The sequence below is a fragment of the Homarus americanus genome, unplaced genomic scaffold, assembly GCF_018991925.1.
Source record: "Homarus americanus isolate GMGI-L3 unplaced genomic scaffold, GMGI_Hamer_2.0 scaffold46197, whole genome shotgun sequence".
Lineage (NCBI taxonomy): Eukaryota > Metazoa > Arthropoda > Malacostraca > Decapoda > Nephropidae > Homarus > Homarus americanus.
In genome coordinates this window covers 5,591,620-5,608,452 of record NW_024723050.1, presented here as the reverse complement: position 1 = coordinate 5,608,452, position 16,833 = coordinate 5,591,620, and the positions used below count along the sequence as shown (strand labels likewise).

The window sequence follows — 16,833 nt, the reverse complement described above, 5'->3', positions numbered from 1 at the left end:
CAGATAATGGGAGGGTAGTTAAACATGCATAAAGTTATCTTCTTATAATTTATCTTAATACTAATACTGTATTTATACAATTGTCATTTTCAGGAAGGAAAAATACAGGTATGTAGCTTATGAAAGTAAATGCCTTCCAAACAGCCTATCTTGATGTCTGTAGCTAAGGAAGGGGGTAAGGATAATCTACTCAAACACAAGAATTTCTTATGCATAATCATCATCCGTGCAAGGGCAGATCCAGGGGGGGTCCTGGGGGTCCAGACCCCCCCCCCTTTTCATCAGAAAATTCCAATACTTTTTCTTTAATGCAGTATTGTTCTCAGGCATTTTTGTATAGTAAAAAGTAATTACTGTTGACCTCAGAATATCTCATAATATCAAGTGCACATGGTTTCAAAATGGCCTTTAAATGCCCATGATATTGGTCAGATTTTAAAAAAATTCTGGCTTTTTACACCCCCAATTCCCCATGCTGGGTGGGCTCACTTTGCTCACCATGTTCCCTCACCCAAAATTTCTTGGACCCCTCCCTTATGATATTCCTGGATCTGCCCCTGGGCCATGTGTTGTCTCCTGCTTAAAGTACATTAGTATTTTTCACACATTCAACCATTTCAAAAATAATAATACAGTAATTCACTTATAAGAAGTGGGGTGGATTAAGGTTGATGCCTTAACTGTAGAATGTAAATAATGTATGCTGTATTAGAAAAAACTTCTTCACAGACAGTGCACGAAGCTGCCATGAATGGGTGGATGAAGCCGGTGAAAGAATACCTGAAACATGGTGATGTGAACGCCATGTACAATGGGTGGACCTTATTGCACACCGCTTGCTGCCATGGAAGAGACAAGGTGGTGAAAGAGCTGGTCAATAACCCACATATCTGCGTCAACCTGCACAGGTCTACAGAAACTGCCCTCATGATGGCCTCCATGAAAGGGCACAAAGATTGTATTGATATTCTGATGAGAACGCAATTCAAGGTAAGGTTTTATGACTTAAGTCCCCTTTAAGTTTTCACCTTACTCTCGTATTTTGGAACCACCAAAATGGGAAGATTTTCTAAGGCAAGGAAAATATGGAGTCAAAGTATATAGAAAAAACACACAAGAAAGGAACAGATTAGTTGGCTAAATAATCTGTTCTTTCCCATAATAGTGCAGAATGACTAAGCTACATAGACTTGCTGTCTTTCATTCTCCTTAACTACCTTATCAATGTGTTCTGCAATGGTGTTCCCTTTCAATATAACAACAGTAGGTACAGTATAGGGTTCTTGGAGGTTTGAACTTAGTGACCAATAGGCACTGATTGGCTCGTTAGCCTCTTGGGCGGTCGGTCACATCTCTGTTATGCACTGTTGGCAAGTACGGGGCATGCACTGGCTCCTGAATGTATCTGAACCTGCTCCAGTCAATATAAATTGCATGGACAATATTACATAGCACATGACATCAACACTGCATTCTAAGTACAAGTCGACAAACAGAGGTAAGAAATGCTGTTGCTAGCAAATGGAAACTTGCACTTATACAGAAACTAAGACAAAAAGAAACACTTTCCATGGAGATAATATGATAAAACCTGAAAGCGTAGTCCTCAATTAGTCCACTGTAATTTAAATCTCAACATGTATGTTCAAACCTGAATGTATCTAGACGAAAATTATTATTAAATACTGACCTGGCTGTTGATGCTGCCAAACCTGATGTGTGAATGTCGTCACTTGCTAGATGTACCCAAGGATTCTGCTGTATAGAAACCTTGATGTACCTCAAATATACAGATACTCCTCAACTTATGACCTACTCGACTTACGACCACCAGGACATACGACGGCCGTGGTCATATAAAATATTTTTAAAATTACGTATTTTTGAATCCCGACGTTAGTGATCGCGCTGTGTACTGACAAAATTTCCGTTTGCAATTCCCTTTAAAATGGCTGGCAAGCGTAAAAGTGAGAGTTCTCATGGTGCTGAGAAGAAAAAGAGACACCCATTTTAGATTTTCTATGTAAGTTGTATTATTTTCGCATTTTCGACTTACGACCAATTCGACTTACGACTAATTCGACTTACGACCTGGTAGTCGGTCCCTACCCCCGTCATAAGTCGAAGACTGACTGTAACTAGAATATTAAGAGAAAATGTCACTACAGTACATGTACAAATACAGAAGTGAATACAAATTTTAACATCAGAAAGAAAACATTAGAAAAAGTATTTATAAATTATTTTTAAGGCACACAAAAACTGTTCCCTGTACTGTCTATATTATCAATATGTTAACTAAATTTCAGAGTGACCAATAATTTTAATATAAAAAATGCAGAAATATTCAAGAGACCAACTTTCTTGATACCTACTTCACTGGAAACGAATATAAACATAGAACCAATTACAAGTGCTGTATTGGCGGACTAGCCGATCAGCTGATGCGCACAACAAAACGTGTTTGTTGTAAGGATTTCTTTAATCAAAGTTTTGTTTGTTAATCGAACTGAAAATCCTTATGGGAGCTAATTCGTTAACCGAAATTTCGTTAATCGAACCGTTCGTTAACCGAGGGACCACTGTGTATAGAAAGAAGTTCTCCCAGAACTTGCCAAAATAACTGCTGCTTGGAATAGAAAATAATCAAAACACCTACTACACAAAAATTATAAAACTAAATTATGCCTTGGCATAACAGTATTATAAGACAATCTTTAAATTTTGCTGTCTCACGACTTTGTGACTTGCTAATACTGTACTGCCAATTTGTAATGATGTGGATACTGTACAGTACAGTATTACCCCGCTTTATGCAGGGTTTTTTTACGCGTTTCCACGTTTACGCGGTGCCCTGCCAGACCCGGAATGCTCCCTTTACGCGGTGCATGTACTCTTTTACGCGGAGAGCAGCGCGGGCAGGGTGCGGGCAGGGTGCGCACAAGGTCGCCCAATCATCAAAACATTACCGAGTTCTTCACCCGCCACCCACCACAGCCGGCCCAAGTCAGTGATAGTGATAGTGAGGATATGGACTTATATGGACTTTGAGGGGTTTGACAAAGAGGCCCTGCAAGCCTCTGTGGTGGATAGTGATACAATTGATACAAGTGATACAGGTGAGGGCCAATAATCTGCCCTCTGCCTCGGAACCAACCCCCCATCCCCGTGTGCCCAGCCATCTTTTCTACTAATGTTAGTGTTAAAAAACCTAATATTATTGATATTTCTCTTAATTATTAATTGTGTGTGCATACCATCATAAAATTAAGAAGTTATTTTTACTACAACGTAGGTATTGTGTCTGAAAAAGTGGAGTTTGGGGGTCGGCCCAGTCTCTATTTCAATTAATCCCATATGTTCTGTTGTTCACTTTACGCGTTTCACGCGTAATTGATGTAATTAAGTACTTTTAAACTCTTTCAATATTGTTACTCCATATATTGTTGTTCTTTTTTGTTGTATCTATAGTAGTAATTTAACTATAAAGTACACTAGAGTACTTGAAGTTAAAAGTTTATCACAGTACAGTATCATCTTCCCAGATTGCTAAGCGTCCCCCTGCCAAATAGCGCCTCAGCACTCTTTGCTCAGTGCATGTACAGTATTTTATATAAATTGGAGATATATACTAATTACCATAAGTCAATAGAAAAAAGTCAGAGCAAGAATTAAAATAATCAAGATTGAGATATATGCTGGGCGATGAATTTCATTGCAAGTAACAATAAACGCGACGGCTGGGCTTGCGAGTCAGCGTAGTTCACTTCCCATACATGCACATCCATGCTCTAAAGCAGTGGTTCCCAAACTTTTTCTGATCATTACCCACTTTTCATATATGATCCTTATCCATGGCCCCCCTCTCCCAATCCATAACTCTGGCTGGCTCAGCTGCTGACTGGCTGTTCTAGTGTGGTGGGGCTTGGGATTTTTATGTGTACATAGCCTCAGCTTATGCCCCCCTAAATTTTGCTGTATGGCCCCCCCAGGGGGCCATGGCCCCCAGTTTGGAAACCACTGCTCTAAAGTTTTCTTATTTTATACAGTCTCTCTTCGACTTACGACGGGGTTCAGTCCCGACGACCAGGTCGTAAGTCGAATTGGTCGTAAGTCGAAAAGGCGAAAATAATACATAGAAATTCTATAATGGGTGTCTCTTTTTCTTCTCGGCACCATGAGAACTCTCACTTTTACGCTTGCCAGCCATTTTAAAGGGAATTACAAAAAAAAATTTTGTCAGTACACAGGACGATCACTAATGTCAGGACTTGAAAAAGCGTAATTTGAAAAATATTTTATACGATCATGGCTGTCTTATGTCCGGGTTGTCGTAAGTCGAGTATGTCGTAAGTCGAGGAGTGCCTCGACTGATAGCCGGAATTGAAATTTTCTTGGAAAATCGTTCCCAAAGCTGGAATTTTCTAGAAAATTCAGGCTTTGGTAACGATTTTCCGAGGGGCACATTTTCCTAGAAAATTCCGGCTTTGGGAACGATTTTCCGAGGGGCACATTTTCTGGAAAATTCCCATAAAATTTTCCCAGTATCCAGAAAATTCCACGGTTAGAGAGATGATGTACAGTCCCCTTCACTAGTGCATTTACAGCAGCTAATCAGGTTTTGTGCAGTGTGGCAGCATTGTGTTTGTTTACATTCGACAGAAGGAAACTCGCAATAGTAAATATACTATGAAATTAAATTAAAACGATATTAAAACAAATATCTCAATGATAATGATTTGTGGAATGTTTATATGACAAGCCCCTGTAAACGCACTAGTGAAGGTGACTGTACATGCGCAATTTCTGGAACTTCCGAGAAAATTTTTCTGTAACCCGGAAAATTCAGGGAAAAAGGATTTTTTTTCCGGCTTTGAGAGAGTTGTCTCATTACTCAGAAATCTCTCATTCCTGGAAGTGCTCTGCACCATTTGTTCCAGCTAATGGAAATATCACTGTAAAATAATTAAATAAGAAAAATTAAAAACATAGGTGTGTGTGTGGTGGGAGGTGGTGGGCAATAACTCTGAGGCTGCACTCCCTCTCGATGTGATGTCATAGCATACACAGTGAAGAGTGTCAACCACACATTTGTGAGTCAGCTGGTCGACTGCTTGACTGAAGTAGGTCGTGTCACCCAAATGATGGTGTGAGTGTGGAAGGAACTATTTTTTGTGCATAAAATATGTGCTGCAGATAGTATTGTATTTTATGATATGCTGTGTATTGATTTTATTGTTTATCATTGCAATAAATATGGCAGCTCATCCCTGTTGCATGCAGTATTCAAACTTACATTACAGTACTAGCTGATTTTGGAAGAAGTTATATTTTTATATTACCATATTTCATTTTGGTGCTGGTTAGTTGAATCTACCGGTTGCCTGGATATTTGATAACTGGGATTTTACTGTACTATGTTTCTCTTCATTCTTTCAGTGCAAACTGGACACTGATGCCAAGAACAGCAGTGGCAACACAGCACTTGACCTTGCCTTTTTGTACAAACGAAAAGATGTAGCCTTTCTTCTTATGTCAGTTAAAATGGTGAGTATATTTCAGAGGTTTGCTTTCCTTTCATTTCCATCTCTTAGTCTCTCTAATATCAAGTGTTTCAGCATGAGTTTCTTTTTCAATTATACAGTACTTGACAATATACAAGAGACGATACCTATGCGCCTATCCACCTTCAGTCTTTATAAAGGCCTCAAAATATCTTAATATGATTCACAGTGGCTAAGCCAGCCACTTGTTCTATACCCATAACACTGGGGATGGAAACTGATCTCTAACAGTAGTTTTCTTACAATAAAACCACCCGATAAATACACTTGTTTAATGGAGCAGTGTTAAAATGGACCAGTTTACGGTTCTGGGCAAACACAAGAAATACTCTGCCACTAATGAACCACTGGGATATATCATCATTTATAATAATTAATGGGTAAAATTTTACTTTAACTACCATAAGTATTTGTATGCTTAGATTCGAGATAAGCTATATTGGGTAAATTTTAAGTTTTGCTCATCCCTGTACTTAGAAATACAGACTATGTTTTTTCCTGATGGTTTGAGATGTCTTATAAACGATTTTGAACTTTACAAAACTGGCAAATATTCCAAGAAAGAACCTTTGCTTATCTAGACGATTGGCTGATAATGGAAAACTCTTTCGAAGATTGTCAAAGGGCGACCCAACGTACACTAATACTATTTCAAAACCTTGGTTTAAAGATAAGCCAGGTAAAATCAAACTTAATACCATATCAAAAGTTGGATTGGTTAGGCCTCCACTGGGATACAAATCAGCAGTCAGTCAGTTTACCAGGAACAAAAGTAACACATTTGATAAACAAAGTAGAAGCCTTTTGTGTAAAGCACAAGGTTTCTTGGCACGATTGGGAAAAACTTCTGGGTCTGTTGAATTTTGCCACAATAGTGGTTCCATTGGGAAAGTTAAGGGAAAAGCAACTATCTCATCTGGGCTCGAAGTTGCTTCACAGAAACAAAAATGTTGCTTCTTCTCTCCCTATTCAGATAAAGAATTATCTGTTATGGTGGACAAACTGGGACAATGTAAACGGTTCCCTCTCCCTGGGTTCCACCTCAAACAGGTTTGGTCGTTTGTACGGATGCGTCCAAATTAGGGTGGGGATACCATTCTTCAAAGGGGGAATTCAATCAAGGAAAGTGGAGCAACTTCCTTTGGGACAAACACATAAATATAAAAGAATTAGCAGTGGTCCTATTCTTTTTGTCGGCAAACTCAAATTTACAAAATATGACGATCCTGTTTGCCATGGACAACAAAACGACAGTGTTTTGTCTCAATCATCAAGGGTCAACAAGGTCTTGGCCCCTTCTACAACTATCAGAAAAAATTTTCAGTATTTGTGCAACACAAACACTTTACCTCAAAGCAACTTATATACCGGGAGTGCAAAACAATTGGGCAGATGCGCTGTCCCGTCTCCGGCCAGTATCTACAGAAACAGAACGGTCCCTAAAGATATCGGAGTTCAAGAGTCTAGTGAAGAAGTTTGGAACTCCACAGATAGATCTGTTTGCCTCCCTAACAAATTACAAGATGCCAATTTATGCATCTCTGGAAAGGTCAAATCTTTTAGGAAAAGTCCTCCTCTTAGATTGGAACCTTTGGAATTCAATCTATCTATTCCCACCTGTGAAAATATTGCCCAAAGTGGTTCACAAATTCAGATCCTTCCTGGCAAAGTCCTCTTAATTGCACCATATTGGATCCTACAACCTTGGTGCCTGGATCTACTGGACTGGTGCCCGAATCCTCTACAATTGCAACAAGGATGTCTAGACCAGGTACTACATTCTCAGTTCGAGATATCCTTGGCACTTCACACTTGGAGTTTCTCAAAAAAAGTTTAAATAGGTTGTTGGGTAATTCCAATATAGCTAATCAAGTATTAGCAGGTCATAGACCCCAAACTTCTATTCAATATGAGAAAGCTTGGAATCTTATTCAACAATTTATCAAGTTAACAACTCCGGATTCATTATCGGAAACAGTTGTGTTAGAATTTTTAGAATATCTGTTCAGAGTTAAAGGCCTTCAAGGATCGACAATTGCATCTTATAAATCAGCGTTGGTTGACCCTCTGGCTTGGGGTTTTAATATTACCTTGAACCCAAGGATTTATCAAATACTAAGATCGTCCTTTTTCATTCAGAGACCTCCTCGACCCAAGAGAATCCCACCTTGGTCTCTGGAAAAAGTTACTAATCTTCTTATGGGGCCTAATTACAATATAAATCTGAACAGGGATAAATTACTCCAAAAGGCAGCTTTCCTTCTAGCAACAGCAACGGGTATGAGAATCAGTGAACTGATTTCAATTTCCAATAATCCATCATCATTGGCATTTTTTGACGAGGATGTTATCCTTTTTCCTACGGAGATCCTAAGAAAAAATGAAAGGGAAGATTTCCACAAGCTCAACCTATTAGGATAAAACGTCTAATGGATGAAACTAGGGTTCCTCACATATTGTGTCCAGTTAAAAATCTTCAGGAATGGTTAACCAGAGGCCCTTATGTTTTCTCATCAAGGGATGGTAAGAAATTATCTCCTAGTCAATTGACAAAATCCTTATCTCAATTAGTGAATCAAGCAGACTCTTGCCAGAAATTTTTGGTACATGACACTAGGAAATATGCAGGGTCTGTGGCCTTTCTGCGGCATATGAGTCTCAGTCAGATCAAGGAAATGGGCTTTTGGAGATCTTCAAACACTTTCAAAGACAGCTATCTTCATCTATCTCTGAGAGATGCTTCAAATGTGGTGGTGCTGGGTTCCCCTCCCCCATCTAGTCAATCTCCACTACCAGGACCTTCTTCCTCATTAGAATAAAGTGAGTATCCTTTTTGAGTAAATAAACATTTTACCTTCCGGTAAATGTTCCTAATTTTGGAAATTTTCAAAATCGTTTATAATATAATCAGGACCTCAGTCAGCAGAGCCTTGTATGCAAAGTCACCTCCCTCTCCACCTCCTCCTCGGGTATTCTTGCTGAGCGTCGCATTCATGAGCTTGAACAAAAAGCCGTTTTTTCCTAAAAACCAGTTTTTGTGATATAGCTCGAATGCGACGTCCATAACCCACCCATCTCCACCCCTCAAGAGTTGACTTTTAATTACTGCTCTCTCTGAGGCAAGAGATGAGCTTCACAGTGCTCATGGTGGCTGGATGAGGGAAGGACTTTGAAAATAGCAATTAAATGCCAGGTAGCGACGTGTCCTCCTAATATTACTTATTAAGTAATTATTAGATGTTTTAATTGCCTGTATGTTGGCCCGGCGAATTGGCTAGGAATTAACATACCTAGGTAGCATTGCTGAGCGTCGCATTCGAGCTATATCACAAAAACTGGGTTTTAGAAAAAAACGGCTTTTCTGAGCCGATCAGCCAAGAAGGTTGGACAACTACAGCTAGCTGCCTCCTGCTGGGAAGTTCACCCCAACCAATGACATCGCAACCAATCACAGAGCTTTTTGCAGTCACTTGACTTTTTAGCAACTTTAACCCTTATTTTTGACACTTTTTGGCCCAATTTATTTAAAAGTATCATTACCAAAGTGAATTTAAGCGTTTTCTTTACCCAGTGACCTGCCATCTTACGAAAAAATTCCGGCTGTCAACTCGTCCATTATCACCATGTGATAATGTACTGTACTTAAGAAATTAAGAGACAAAACATTGTTAATTCCCACTTTTTAAATATTCATGAATCACCTCCTTTTATTATCTAAGTATTTTTCATAGAAGTGAAATGAAGAAATGAAGAAAAGTATTACAGTAGCCTAAAAAAAATTATTAAAATATTACTTTTACCTTATCAGTATCCATAATTTTTATCATTTTTGTTTATCATTCAAGTGTTGCTTCTACCTGTTAGACATCCATTGTACAGTACCTATCCTCCAGTCACTAATCCCCAGTCTATTCTTGTTTCTACAGAAGGATCAAGACAGTGTTCCCAGTGAAGAAAAAGTAAATAAATTAGCACATCATGAAAAATAGTGTATTGCAGTATTTTCCTGCATGGGAGTATGCTGGATTTACTTAAAGTAGGTAATCAGCTCTCCAAAATATCTAGCAAATGTATAAAACAGAATGATATGCATGAGAACATTATCTTCCTCATGTATACATACAAAATATTCTAGAATCTTCATATAAAGACTCAACAGCTGTTGCTTATCCTGGTCATATCAGCATCATAATAGTTTGGAGAATGAGTGGTGCTTTTTCAGTTGTGTAGGTATTGAATATTTAATACTGTGATCCCTCGCTTAACGAACACAATTCGTTCCACAGAGTCGTTCGTTAACCGAAAATTTTATTAACCGAATCTACTATTTCAATGGGATAATGGGTAATTGGTTCCAACTCACAGAAACAGTACATACAAAGTACTGTATACCAGTAATAGAATTAACAAAACATTAAATACAGCCACTCCTTGACTTACGACGGGGTTAGGGACCCAAATCCAGGTCGTAAGTTGAATTGGTCTTTAGTTGAAAATGCGAAGATAATACATAGAAAATCTAAAATGGGTGTCTCTTTTTCTTCTCAGCACCACAAAACTCTCACTTTTAAGCATGCCAGCCATTTTAAAGGGAATTACAAAAGAAAAATTTGTCAGTACACAGTGCAATCACTAACGTTGGGACTTGAAAATACGTAATTTGAAAATTTTTTGGTATGACTGGGGCGGTCGTAAGTTGAGGAGTAGCTGTATAAACTAAATACAGTACTGTACTGTACAGAATATTGTACAATAATAAATAAAAAAACAATAAAATACTGTACAGTACTGTATTTTAACTTACTTTAAGGTGTGTATGTCGTATTCCCGGCAGCTTTGTTTACATATCAAACAGCTCATTGTAGAGGCAGTCGTTGATGACATGCCATATTCTTTACAGAGTGCATTGGTTCTAATGCCTTCTTCATATTTCATAATAATTTCTGCACTGTATATTATCAATATGTTAACTAAATTTCAGAATGACCAATAATTTTAATATAAAAAATGCAGAAATATTCAAGAGACCAACTTTCTTGATATTTACTTCACTGGAAACGAATGTAAACATAGAACCAATTACAAGTACTGTATTGGCGGACTAGCCGATCAGCTGATGCGCACAACAAAACGTGTTTGTCGTAAGGATTTCGTTAATCGAACTGAAAATCCTTATGGGAGCTAATTCGTTAACCGAAATTTCGTTAATCAAACGGTTCGTTAATCGAGGAACCACTGTATTAGCTTAATGTCCATAAAATTAAATACTGTACTGTACAGTATAGGACATGCTGTATATTATATAATTTAATCGTTAATTGTGAAACATCGGCCAGCAATATGTACTGAATTGTTGTGATAGAATTAATATACAGGGTATACAGGATTTAATTAATGTTTTATATGTATTTAAATAAGATAATGTATAATGTGATTAGATCGTTAACAGCAGCTGCTAACAATAACCAAAGCTATAACTTAATATACTTTTTCTAATAGAAAAAAAGGGTTGTTATTAACATTTGCCAGGCTTTTAGGGTCAACTTTAGATTTATTGGAGCAAATATATACCGTACATGTTGTTTGCTAATGATACAAGAACACCAGATTGACTTCGAGAACCAGAACCTGAAGCTTCATATAATACATGTACTATAAGTTGCTACAGAGTGCTTCAAGTCATCAGAATGGCCAATTCTTGCCACTTACCAAGAACATCATTAATTTTCTCTGCATTTCCATCTCTCTTATTCAGTAGTTCTTTCGAAACAGTGAAAAAAAATCCATGACGAGTAAACTTCCAGTTCCACTAACAGTGGCCATGACAGAGTGCAAGCAAAGTTGACAAATGGCTAAAACTTATTTTCCCAAATACAACAGGTATCACAAATTAAAGACAATTTTTTCAATATCTAAGTATCACTACCTTAGGTAGTGTCTTCCAACACCCTGCAAATCTGTCAGCATTATCCATAAATTAAAACATTTTGTAAAACCATCATGCTCCAATAAATTGTAATAGGTATACATTATCTGTAAGACATTTTGAGGCAATAATGAGCAATTATAGTTTATAGCTCAAAGAGGCATTACTTTAAGTCCATTGGAATGCTCAGTAATGCAATGATGCTTCAGCTAAATGACCCTACTGAGCAATAACGCTGCTGCATTCCTGCTAAAATTTTAAGCAGAAATAATCATTGCTTATTCTCTGTTGCTGCGACGGAATTTAACTTTAGTCATTTATGGTGTTCAGTACAGTACTACGATTATATTACAGTTCAGTGTATACTAATTGTAAGTGATATCTGTACTTTTTTGTTATGTACCAATAAAATTGCATATACTGTTCAGTATTACCAATTAGAATTGTTTTATTCAGCAAACTTTTGTACTGTATATGAACTGTAGATGCAGCACACTGGTACACAGCACTATCATATTGTTCCTATATAATTAATACTTGCACTGCAGAATCATATGAAAAAGTGACCCTGGAGGATGACAGACCTTAAATGAATACTTTGCATCAGTATTCACACAAGAGACAATGGATAACACCCCAGTAACTAAAAGAATGTATACCACTGAGGTGAAAAATTAATTAAAAAAGATAGCAATTACAGATGATATCATCAAAAGGAAAGTAGCCAGGTTGAAAGAATTCAAAGCCCCTGGAGTGGATGGAGCACAGATCAAGGTGATAGAGGAGATGACAAATGAAATCCTTGGATCAAGGTAAAGTGCCTAGATACTGGAAATTAACCAATATTACCCCAATATACAAGAAGGGTAGGAAGAAGAGTGCTGCAGAAAACTACTACAGGCCAATCAGCAAACATCACACACATGAAAGCTCTTTCAGAAACTTCTGAGGGACACCATTATCCAACATCTAATTGGTTTCATGGAAAGAAAATCCTGTCAGACAAGGTCCCACATGCACGACTAGCCTCCAAGATACAGTACAGGCATATTGTATCACAGGCAAGATTTTGAAGTAGATTAACAACGGCTCGAAGACAGGCAACAAAGAGTGGTAATAAATAGAGTATAGTATTCTGAATGGAAAAAATTCTCAGTGCAGTATCATGAGGCTCTATCCTTGGACCCACCGTTCATCATCCATATAAACAACATAGATGAAAACATATCGAACCACATTGCCAAGTTGCGGACAACATGAAAGTATTTGGGAAGGTAGCAAGTCAAGACGATGTTGCAACAATGCAGAAAGACCTGCATGAACTGTTCAAATGGTCTTGAGAAAGACAAATGCTCTTTAACATTATGAAATGCAGGACCCTACACATGGGATACAACAACCCTAAGCACAACTATTCTGGATACCATCAATAAGGTGAAAGATCTTGGCGTTATGATAGATTATTCACTAAAGGTGGCGCAACAAGTGGGGGCAGCAGTGAAGAAAGCAAATCATGATTTGGGTAACATAAAGCATACCTATGAATACAAAGATAGGAAAATGCTCCTTCAACTGTCTGGGTTACTGTACAGTAAGTCCCCATTGAAAGTTACTCCTTTGAACGAATCCTCACTATAATGAAAGCAAGTTTTTACTACCCATTTGCCGATTAACAAAAGAATGTTCTACTACAGGTTGTACCTCTCTAGTCCGGCATTCTGTGGTCCGGAAACTCCCGTGGTCCGGAACGATTTTAGTTTGTCCAATAGGTAGATGGGCAGCTTTTTTTTTTTTTTTTTTTACTTATCTGAATTATTATTATTATTATTTCAGGAGTATTAAATTTTTGCCCCTAAGGCCCCAATGTGGGTCAGTGACCTATGCCCGGGTGGGCTAATCCCCTTAAAAAACAAAAAACAAAACAAAGCCGCGGGAAATTAAGGTTTGTTTACATCCGGCAGTTCGGCTGCTCTATCTCTCTCTCTGCTTGTCTATACAGAGTACAACATTGAACCCTTCAATACATATGAGCAGTAAATAAGTGTTGCTTTCATATTCTTGTGTAGAGTAATGACGATATGTTTTCACATGTGCGCGCTTACATATGCGCAGTCTCACTTTTTTCTTTACCATTAATGGTTAGCTACTGATATTGTTCCATTTATTACATTAAATAACATTACTTCAAACAAGCATATTAATTTTTTTACTAAAGCTACAATCAGGGTCTTATTTTCTTCAGTTTTATATGTAGAACAATCAGTCACTGGTTTCGTAAGCTTTAACATAAACAATGCCGGCAGCCGTCTCGTCTCCTCTAATATTCCACGTATTATTAATAAATTGTATTGATAATTTTGCACACACATACGTTAATTCAATAAAAACAAATTCAGAAACATTAATTAAAATATATATGAACAGTAAATAAGTGTTGCTTTCATATTCTTATGTAAAATAATGACGATATGTTTTCACGTGTGCGCATGCGCACTTACATACGCGATCTCTCTTTTTTCTTTACCATTATCGTTAGCTACTTCTATTGTTCCATTTATTAACATTAAATAACATTACTTAAAACAACCACATTAATTTTACTACAGCTACAACCAAGGTCTTATTTTCTTCAGTTTTATATGTAGAACCAGTCAGTCACTGGTTTTGTAATCAATGAAAACAATGCTGTGTAATTCCCTTGTATGTTTTAATATTCTACGTATTATTAATGAATTGTATTGCTCATTTTGCACATATAAACATTAATTCAATAAAAAAGACATTCAGTAATAAACAATAATGAATATTTTGTACATAAGAGAAATGACGCTGTTTACACGATTATGCACGTCGTCTGCACGTTGGCGGGCCGTTCAAACCCGTCGAAATTCAAGTTTCCCCTGTCAAAATTTTTATTTATTTATTTTTTTTGTGTATTCCAATAAAATACGTGAAGAATTAAAAACTCGCGAAATTTGAGAAGCTACTATACGACATTTAACTCTTCAATATGTCTTCAAAGAGACCATGATGCAGAAAAAGTGGTGCTAGTGCTTCCAAGCATAAGCACAAGTCACTATCTATCCAGGAAAAGGGTGAATTTCCATGGTCCGGCACCGGTCAGGTCTCAAGGTTGCCGGACTAGAGAGGTACAACCTGCTATTACATAAGATAAGTCCCCCACCTTTCTGCTTTCTCACCACCAGCTCCATGATCACCACCATAAACACCACTACCTCTATTATCACCACCTAAATAATCATAATTTCGCCCGCCTCCCTCCCTCCCTCCCTCCCACCCACTGCGTCACACCGACACTGCCTCTCCCACTCATTCTTTGACTGTCATTCATGATAGTACAATATTGTACATTGTTTATTTGTTATTCTCACTCCATAATTTAAAATTTATGTTACAGTGTAGAAGGAACACGACGTTGTTCATTTATACTTACCGGTACACTCATTTTTGTGGGTAGACATCAGTTGTTAAATTGTCTGGCAGTCCTGCAGCCAGTATTACCAAACAAACCGACTGATGCTTCTTCTCACCACTTACCATCTTCCTTCCTCCCTCCCTCCCACCCACTGCATCTCACCAACACCCTGCCTCTCTCTCAATCTACTATGACTATCATTCCCACATTCCTCTATTTCCACAAACAACAATTGACAACTCTGTTTTTGTACCTTTATGTTTTACATGTTTTATTGTTTTAATCTTCAGTATATTGATGTGTTGCGATTATTTTGTCAGAGAGCTTATTAATGTCCTGTACATTAATCTACCACAGAGCTTAGTAAAGGAACATATCCCCCTTATTACACTAATTTATATGGGAAAAATGGTTTTGATGAACATAAATCCACCTAACAAAAGTGTTTTAATGGAAACTAACCCTTGCATTCCATGGGGAATTACTATATGCACTACTATACAGGCATGGAAACCCTACCTTCAGAAAGGTCTTACATCTCTAGGAAAGGTGCAACGCAGAGCAATGACGATGATTTCAGAACTATGTCATTTTGATTATCCAAGTACTACACTGAAGACCTAAAGACTAACAACCCTTCAGACAAGGCACAATAGGGCAGATCTCATGGAAAACGTGAACCCAAGCCATTTCTTTGTGATGTCATGCACCACCAACATGAGAGGACATGACTACAAGCTCACCAATTTATTATGCAAAATTAATAAAAGAAAATAGTTGCTCATACAGAGGATGGGAGACCTATGGAATGCTCTACCAGCCCAAACTGTGGACTCAAGAACAGTACTGGGCTTCAAAATAGCCCTTGACAAAATTATCAAGAACAATGGAGGGATCCTACACAGGCCACTGGCCTCCTTCCCTCGGCATGGCCACCTTTAGTAAGGTATGTGCAACTTTTATTTGATCAGATTTTATAATCTTAACTTACTTCATCCTCAAACTTCTCATTTGTGTACTGTAACTCTCTACTCTCTCATGGCTTTCCATCCTGCACAGTATAACTTACAACCTTAAATTCTTATTGCTTAGTTAAATCTTGCACTTTCATCACTCTTATCCATGGTAGACAAGATGACCCTAGTTTCAATTAGGATCACATGTCAGTTATATTGCACCTTTACAGCATACTTTCATATGTACCCCCCAGTTCATCAAATTTAAAGAGTGAAAAATACAAGGAATAAATGCAGAAACCATGTGGATACAGTGCTTGCCTCCTGTCCTAAGTTAGGGAAGTGAGGTGGTTAAGTGCAGTGTCAGCCATTATGTCTCCGTGTGTATTGAAAAAAGGCTTATGCCCATAGTTTTAGTCACCCTCTTCAGTTGACGGAGGTCATCGTATTTCAACCAATTTAAAAAAAAACGAGTTATGAAGGATATTGCACTACAGTGCTTGACTGGGAAGTGTGGTGGTAAAATGAACTAATTCTAATACAATTAATATGAAATATTGGAATTAGTTCATTTTACCGCCACACCTCCACGTCAAGCACTGTAGTAGTGTGATGTCCTTCATGACTCAAGTTTTTTAAAACTCTGGTTGAAACATGATGACCTCTGTCAACAGAAGAGGGCATTAGTCTACAATATACTGTATGCTGTATCCACACTGATCTAAATGGATGCTTGTATGGTATTACAACATTGGAAGCTGTTATTTTCTCTTGATGGTCATGATTTAGTACAGTCAACCCTCACTTTACGCGGTCCCATTCCGCGTTTCCACGTTTACACGGTGCCCTGCCAGAACCCAGGATGCTCACATTCCGCGGTGGGTGTACCCCTTTACACGGGTGAAGTATAATTTTTTTATTTAGCTCATAAAATTCATACAAATTATCAGG

At 37.8% G+C, this 16,833-nt stretch overlaps 2 protein-coding genes across 7 annotated transcripts in view; one reads left to right on the top strand and one right to left on the bottom strand.

The window, feature by feature from the left end:
* Positions 1–9,983, top strand: part of LOC121863306 (protein VAPYRIN-like) — a 33,792-nt gene extending 23,809 nt beyond the window's left edge. For all 6 annotated transcript variants that reach the window (XM_042361921.1, XM_042361923.1, XM_042361922.1 and 3 more), the window contains 3 exons: positions 730–990; positions 5,440–5,547; positions 9,491–9,983. In XM_042361921.1, coding sequence (XP_042217855.1) covers positions 730–990; positions 5,440–5,547; positions 9,491–9,553 — 432 coding nt within the window. In that variant the 3' untranslated portion in view covers positions 9,554–9,983. The remainder of the gene's footprint in view (positions 1–729; positions 991–5,439; positions 5,548–9,490) is intronic.
* LOC121863305 (zinc finger MYND domain-containing protein 10-like) overlaps positions 1–16,833 on the bottom strand; it is an 89,008-nt gene that overhangs the window by 37,583 nt on the left and 34,592 nt on the right. The gene's annotated exons all lie outside the window — the stretch shown is intronic.